This window comes from Pararge aegeria, chromosome Z, assembly GCF_905163445.1.
Source record: "Pararge aegeria chromosome Z, ilParAegt1.1, whole genome shotgun sequence".
Taxonomy (NCBI): Eukaryota; Metazoa; Arthropoda; class Insecta; order Lepidoptera; family Nymphalidae; genus Pararge; species Pararge aegeria.
The window spans coordinates 7,928,427-7,936,939 of record NC_053208.1 but is presented as its reverse complement, the minus strand read 5'-3'; the positions used below and the strand labels follow the sequence as shown (position 1 = coordinate 7,936,939).

The following is an 8,513-nucleotide window of genomic DNA, read 5'->3' as shown; positions in this document are numbered from 1 at the left end:
GCACTGGAGCGGGGATATACTGCCCGGAGCTTAACATAAACATTGCCCAGCCGCTTGGTAAGAACAACTCCGTCTTCCAAGCGGAGTGCGTGGGCATAACAACAGCAGTCATAGCCATGCTAAACAGAAAGGTAAAAGGCTTCAGCATCAACATAAACAGTGACAGTCAAGCTGTACTAAAAGCCTTAACCAAACACACAACAACATCAAAACTCATACTTGACTATCACAAGAACCTACAAGCCCTATCAAAATCCAACAGAGTAACCCTAAAATGGATACGAGGTCACAACGGAAACAGAGGAAACGACGCAGCCGACGAATTAGCGCGTCAGGCAGCATCACTAAGGGTAGCTGGACCGGAACCCATCATACCCATACCCTTCACTGAATACAAAACATGGCTCCACAACCAGACGCAAACATCACACTCGGTACTATGGTCAAAAACAAAAGAGTGCAAACACACGAAGGAGGCCGTACCAGTTCTCAACCCACGACTAACAACAAAATTACTACAACTGAATCGACCTAAACTAAGGACAGTTGTAGGTATGATAACAGGGCACTGCCCACTAAACAAACACCTTTCCATTTTAGGTATAACTGACAGCCCTCTCTGCAGAGCATGCATGGAGGCGGAGGAAACACCGATACACGTAATGCTCCAATGCAACGGAGTAGCAGAACAACGCGCAGCACACCTTGGCTCCTCAGCAACACTCCATGAAGCACTCGGCGACCTGGGCGGCCTGCTAAGCTTTTGGAGCGAGCTCGGCTGGCTGGAGTGATCCAGCGGGGAGCCGCATCAGTGGCCATACGTACAACGGACGGTCCCAGACCAACCAAGTGCGGAAAAGGCCCAGGAACAGAAGAAGAAGAAGAAGAAGATGTACGGTAAGAGTAAATTTTATCTAGAAGAACTTGCCCTCTAAATGTGTCGATTGGGTTCGAACCCAACTCACAGGGTACTTCTGTTATTTGTTTGTTTCTTTGTGCAGAGGTACACAAAACCAGAAGACTAAATCTTCTGGTTTTGTGTACCAGTGCACAGACAAAGAAGAGATCAAGAGACTCCACAAATTCATCCAGGTGCCATTCAACAGGTACCACCCTAACTAGATCAATTAGAGTTATATTAAATTTAGGGGTGTATGCTATATGCTATGGTATATTCAATATATTCTCCATTTTCCGAAATAGGGTGAGTACGGAAGGTATAGCTGTTACCCCACACTTAAATTCCACAGAGATCTTTTTCTACCTTATTTCATTAAACATTAATAATGGATTTAAATTTAAGAACAAATTTAATTATACTGCCCTGATAGAAATGCCGGCCAAAGAATAAGTAATATCGCACGCTATACATAAACAATGATGGGGCCTGAGTCCAACTTTTAGTAATGGATGGGTATATATTAACTGAATAGAGGGATTTTCAGATACAGGTTCACTGATAGATTTTTTAAATGAGGCGTAAAGGGGCCATGATAGGATATGCTCCCATGTCCCCTGATACAGGGAGCTTGAAACTTTGGCGGACAAATACAATAAGAAAATACTTACAAACACCAACTATTACACCAAAAAAAAACCACAAAACTATAATATATTTTATACTCTCAAAACAAACAAACTCTCTCTGACCCGTGCGCTAACAGCTCGTAAAAAGACTCTTTAAACAGTTATTATTTTTAGTGAAAGATGAAAATTGAAATTCGCGCTATCTCGGAAACAACAATGCTACCAATAACGCGTCAAGTTAATTTGAACAAATAGTAGCCTATAGGGCTTATGGGTCTGTAATAAGTTCAATTCAATATCTTTGATTTATGGTACTAATACAACCTCGTAAGAGAAACCGCAGTCTGTGGTCTTAGTGTTTTCAGTTTTGTGACATCGCACTGCTGAGATAAATAACTTATTTTTCGTATTTAATTAAATTAAAAGAAACAAGTCTATATGGTCATTCATTGTAAACAAATCGATTAAATTAATATAAAGTAAAGAATTTCTACACTTAACTATAGCGTGTATGAGTTAACTTGTGAATTGCGTGACCATAAGTTTAGTTCTGAAGTATCCAATTACTAAGATATTTCTAGACTTTATAACAATGAATGCGGCGCCGAGTGGGACGAATAATTTTAAAGTGGTTTTACTGGGAGAAGGTTGCGTTGGTAAAACGTCAATACTCCTGAGATACATTGAAGATAGGTTCAACGATAAACACTTGACAACATTGCAGGTATGTTGAAAGTGTGAAAATATAATCCAATAAAAAAATCGTTACTTACGTTTCTATAGTAAACCATTTCTTAACCGCGACAACGTATTTTTTCTTAAGTTAAATAGTATTTCCAAGATTCATTCAACTGTGTGGCAGTGCTTGAATAACAAAGACCTTTTTCCATATCCCCAAGGAATATTTTGTTCCAGGATAAAAATAGTCCCATGTCCATCTTCATGAAGCAAGCTATATATGTGCCAAATTTCATCAAGATCAACACAGTGATTAAAGCTAAACTAAAAACTACATTTTCATATTTAAAATAATGGATTAGCTCTGAAAAAAAGTTTAACAAAGCCTTCCTAAGTCTGTATGGCCAGTGATGACTTACGGATCTGAAACATGGTTGATTTTTATGGGCCTTGTAAGAAGGCTCAGAGCTACTCAGGGAGTGATGGAGAGAACAATGCTAGGAATAAATCTATGTGATCGAATCAGAAATGAGAAAATTAGTTGTAGAACTGGAGTTACATACATAGCTCAGCAAGTAGTGAAGCTGAACTGGCAATCTGCAAGGCACATAGCTCAGGGAACTGAGGGAAGTTGGAGTCTTTAGGTGCTGGAAGGGCGATCCTGCATCTTTATTTAGGCATTTTTCATGTAGGCCTATCACAGGCACTATGAAGCGTTCAAACACATAAAGTAATTAAATCTGCATGTTTTTCCACGCTGCACCGTCTGAGAATAAATCTACACAACACACACACTTATATTTTAATCACTTCAAATCCATATAACTTAGAAACGTAGAGGTAAACACTGGTAACTGGTATTCAAACTCTGTCCCCAAAAGAGATAGCCCAGTAGTATGGACTTGGGCTTTTCTTTTAGGGGCAGAGTTATTGCTAAAAAAGGAAAAAATAAAACAATTGTAATAGTTATCTTTAATAAATTCATAAATTCAGTTGTTGTGGAGAATAAATCAATATCTTACATCTATTGTAGCCATCTCTTATATATAGTAACTATTGTCGCCTTTAATAGCCATTGTTGAGAATACAATGTTGTCTGCAGGAAATGATTGCTATGACTAACTACTATACATGTGAGTGAACACAATAAGTCCACAGTAGATAGGCTAAGATTATCTTATTTTACTGAAATCAGTCACACACATATATCCTTGTTTTACACAATATTATTTAGATCCATAGTAATACAATTTTATGCTGCATAGCCAGGGAATTGATACTGCCATGCTAATTTCTGATGCTAAGCATTGCTGTATTGTTTGATCAAAACGGAGTTGTTGCTATTGTAACAGGCACTAAGGCTTAATGCCTACACATTAGTTGATGGGCACAGGGTGGCATTTTGTAGGACATGTTCCTTGCATACACTGCAATGTGTTGCTTTATTTAAGGGAATGATTACAACTTACTATCAGGTGGGACATCTGCTTGGTCCATCATCATATATCAACTCATTACCGAGCCACTACAGGGCACGGGTCTCCTCCCACAGTGAGAAGGGGTTAAGGCTTTAGTTCATCATGTTGGCCCAGTCCAGTAGGTAAAGTTAAATCTATGAATCAGTTGGGGTGTTAAACTTGTATGTTTATTGTAATGACTCATTTAGAATTGCTGTAACCGAATACCACATATTAAATTTAAACTAATATTATTGTTCACAGGCAACATTTCTTAATAAGAAGCTGAACATCAATGGAAAACGCATCAACCTGTCAATCTGGGATACAGCTGGCCAAGAGAAATTCCATGCACTAGGCCCTATATATTACCGTAATTCGAATGGTGCTATACTTGTGTATGACATCACTGATGAAGAATCGTTTGGAAAAGTAAGTTTATGAATGTGCACTTCAGAGCCAAATCATCACCAACAGTGTTTTAGTCCAATTTCAAAATGCTAAAAAAACATATGTTTTGATTTTTGAGCAAAACAATACATAAAACTAGTGTGAATTTGTGCTGGTAATGAGAATGTGTGGATAGACATCACAGTCTTTAGGTTTGCTAGTAACTAGTTCTTATGTGAATTAACACAGCACAGAATATATAAATTGCATTTAAAAACACACACAGTCATTAAAAAGCTAGGCGCTAGGCACTGAAAGACTGCATTTGTTGACAAGGATTTAGTACGATTAGCTCTAGACCTAGAAAGGTCAAACAACAATATAGTGAAATCTGATCATCATTAACTTCAGCCTCTTTATGCCCCAATTCTAAGGCCTATTCTTTCTTATTGGTAGAGGTTTCCAGTTTTTTACCCTCCATGTTACCACAATGTTGTTTTGTGGGCTTCAGTGAGGCCTAAGGCCTAAGGCCTGCTAATTTATTGACCTTTCTGGGAATGAAATCTTATATGATAGCTACTAGACCAAAGAGGGTAGTTAAAATAATTATTTCCTTATATTGGTTTTAACTTGCAGGTGAAAAATTGGGTAAAGGAATTGAAAAAGATGCTTGGATCTGATATTGTACTGGTCATAGCTGGCAATAAAATTGATCTGGAACATGAACGAATGGTGCCTCTAGAGGAAGCTGAAACGTAATAAAAATTTTAATAAAAAATCTCTAATGCTATGATTAAAATGCTCTTTCAAAAATAAAGTCTAGAAGAAATCAAACTAAGAATCATAATTATAATGTTCTTTATTAAAAGAATTGGTAATTTTTCAGTTATGCAGAAATGGTTGGTGCGAAACATTTCTACACATCTGCTAAACTTAACCAAGGAGTAGAAGAACTATTTCTCGAATTAACTCGAGAAATGGCGGAACGTTTTGAAAGGAACTCGCAAGCTGAAAACAACAGATCAGCAAGAGTTCTTGTTGTTGACGACGAGACACCTACACAGTCCTCATGCTGCTCTGGTAACAGGAGCACCTAAGCTGGTAACATTTCTATTATTCCCTTTCAAACAAATTTGTATTAATGAATGAATTTAATACACAATCTCATATATTTAGAGTATACATATATAATGAACCATACATATATTATGATGTCCATATAATTCATATCAATTGGTTGCTTTTTTCATTATGTATAAGTTATATCAAAACTTGTTTTCATATATTGCACAACGGAAATCGGAATATTGAATAACACTGAAATAAGCATGTAGCCATATAATTATACCAAGCCAGGAAAACAGTTAACTAATTGATATATTATACAATATATACATATACTTATGTGTATATAATGCATTTATCAAAAACTGATCCAAATAACAAGTAGTGGCGGAAAGGCTTGGTCCAAGCATGAAATAGTTCTATAATGTTTTAATGCTTGCCACTAGATAAATATGTCTACCGTTTGCTCATCCTATTTCTGTGAGATAAACCAAGAAAATGGTGTGTAATTAATAAATTAAATAAATAAATAAATATACTACGACAATACACACATCGCCATCTAGCCCCAAAGTAAGCGTAGCTTGTAAATGGCACAACATTATCACAGAGCTGCTGAAACAAGTTGCTAACTTGTGTTTGTAGCCTTTTTTTTTTGTATATCTCCATAAATCCTGTTGGCAGAAAACATACAAGGAAGTATTTAAAATTGTTATTTTGTTATTAATAATATATTAACTGTATGTTTCCATAATGTAGGCTTATTTTAATATAATATGTATTTCATTGTTTACAAATTTGATTGAAATGTGTACATAATGTAATTATTATACTATATCAATGAAATATACTATTTATGAATTCTCATGTATATAAATATTCAAAGTTGAATTATTGATGTAAAACATTGGTGTTAAACAATCTAGATCACTTGTTTGTAGGAAACGCTATATTATATATAACATAAAAATCCAATATAATTAACGAATTATAAACTAATTCTAATTTTAGAAAATGTAGATTGTCTTATGAAGTTATGATAGAATATAATAGATATTTTAATTTTAATAAATCTTATTTCATAGAGTGGCATTTTCGAAGCTCACAACACAACATGTTATTATCTATATTTAAAATTTATTATTTAATTTACTAGCCAGAATTATAGCAAGTTAATTCTATGTATCGCTTATTTATTGACTTCATATGCGTCGAAAGAATGCCAAATTATTTATATAATAACCTTATATCATAGAAGTATAGTCGAAAATAAAATATATTTTAGGACTATCTCAAACCCTTAAATATTTTGTTTTCGTTATCACTATCACACAGTGCTCATTAAAAGATATAAGCGAAAATAAGGTAGCTCAATTCCTATATATATAACCTAGCATTTTTTATCGTTTATGTAATACTTTTAAAAGTAACGTTATTGTAACAGCACTTTTCGATTGATACGTAAACTTTTAATTTATACTTTTGTCTCATTGAGAGACATCTCCGAGGTTTTATTCGGTAATTTGATTTGATTTGATTTTTATGGGTTGGTATTAAAAGTAAAAATAAAATCAGCAAGTTAATGTATACTTCTAATTTTCAGATAGTTACATTCGATTTTCATCTTAAATTATGTTAATATTCCTATTAAAATAAGTGAAAATTTTATTTTCTATTAAGTTTCTTCTTTTTTTTACAAAACATAAATTGGCATCGGTGGTTGTAGACTTACTACAAGTAGATTTTAGCAGATGTCAGAAATTTTACGCTGTTTCCAATGAGTGGCTATCAGGTGTCTTGTAGGGCTAGCATGCGCACAACGAGATAGTTATCTCTACCTCTCTATAGTTACTCTATTTTTTCTATAGAAATTGACGAGATAATGGGTAGACATAACTCTCACGTGGCGCGCATCCTAGCCCTATTGGTTTCATTTTTATTACGGTGGTCTACTAATGGTGATATAGTGTAAAATCTACATGAGTTACTGACCTGTATGCCTAGTATGAGATTTTCTACATACGTTTCTTTATTAGATCGCGTGAACGGTATGCACGATTAGTATGGAATCGAAAGGACGCCATTTAGCTGCAATGGGGTACAGTGTTGTCGTTAACGTAGGTATAAAATCTCATAATAGGTATAAATCACTCGCACTGCGTAAGTAAGTGAACCTACGCGGTTCCGCGGGCATTCCACTAGCGACTATGTTTCGGGAATGCCTAAAGTTAAGCAAAACTTGGAAATGTTCTCATTCTATCGATCTGACGACATTGTGATAACACAGGTTCATATCAGCAATCAATCTAAAGTGTTAACTTCCTGATAAAAAAAAATGCTGATTTCATGAAGAGAAAAGTCAAATAACCTTGGAAACAATATAATTTTCCATATTCTTGTACTGTTAGTTTCATATCAACTAACTCGCATGTTTCTAATATACTATTATCACTTATATGAAGAGAAAATTGATACAGTTTCATAATTGTTCATGTAATAGAATGAAAGTGGTATGCGGTAATAGAGCTCATAGTATCGTAATATTTCGATGGATGGTTTTTCTTAGCTGTTTGCTGACAGACAGTTTAGAACCCGAATGGCTCAAAAGATATTTTTCAAAGTTAGGTATTTCCACGTAAATTGGTATTTCGGCTAGTAAGTAGGCACGTGTTACACTGTTAAATAAATTCCTCACACGAAGGATATTTCGGAAAGTTTTTAAAATGTAAGGTAACTAATATCTAAAGATTTCGTTTTACGATTACGCAAGGATTGGGAGAGGAAAGTATCTTATCATTGGCTACGACCTTGAATTTTTTAAATTAATTTAATATGACGCCGTGACTAAATCTTTCAACTTATTATTTAGGGTTTAATGCTTAGCAATATTATTCACGCAAACGCAGACTTTAATAAAGCGTTCAAAATGTTACCTTTACCTATTTTACGCTGTACGGCAAAAAGTTCTTTAAATTAATAATTTAAACCTTATTACATCAAAAAAACAATTTGAAATAAAACCTATAAAAATTCAACTAGTGTGTCTTATATATATGTATAAGTTAATGCAATAAAATTCGTGTTCAATATTAATAATAAATGCAATTTAAAAAAAAACTAACTTGATTGGCTATACAGCGAGCGAGCGTTATAGCCCAGTGACATCGATGGTCAATGGGCTAATAAAAGTATTACGGGCCAAGACAATTCAAGTGGTGTTTCCGCGGATTATATTGATGACAATATTTGTTATACGTAGGTAGATCAATGTCTAGAAGTTTATGATATAAAATTGGGATGAATAGTAGAATACATTGGATATTATGTACCTAATTGTTGTTTGTTAAAATTAATGAATCAAATATGCCTTAATTTTACCCAAAACTTCTTCATTCA

The 8,513-nt window shown here is 34.5% G+C and overlaps 1 protein-coding gene across 1 annotated transcript; it reads left to right on the top strand.

Moving 5' to 3' along the window:
- The first annotated feature begins 1,893 nt into the window (after window positions 1–1,893).
- On the top strand, window positions 1,894–5,871 carry LOC120636165 (ras-related protein Rab-21). The gene is made up of 4 exons (XM_039907501.1): window positions 1,894–2,251; window positions 3,927–4,094; window positions 4,689–4,807; window positions 4,939–5,871. The coding sequence occupies exons 1-4, from the start codon at window positions 2,120–2,122 to the stop codon at window positions 5,147–5,149; spliced, it is 630 nt and encodes a 209-aa protein (XP_039763435.1). The 5' UTR covers window positions 1,894–2,119; the 3' UTR covers window positions 5,150–5,871.
- Window positions 5,872–8,513: the final 2,642 nt, after the last annotated feature.

Excerpts from the sequence above, each read along its gene's own strand:
- LOC120636165 (XM_039907501.1), top strand. The coding sequence starts at position 2,120 with ATGAATGCGGCGCCGAGTGGGACGAATAATTTTAAAGTGGTTTTACTG. Across the intron at positions 2,252-3,926 it reads AACACTTGACAACATTGCAG|GCAACATTTCTTAATAAGAA; the intron begins GTATGTTGAAAG and ends TATTGTTCACAG. Across the intron at positions 4,808-4,938 it reads CCTCTAGAGGAAGCTGAAAC|TTATGCAGAAATGGTTGGTG; the intron begins GTAATAAAAATT and ends GTAATTTTTCAG.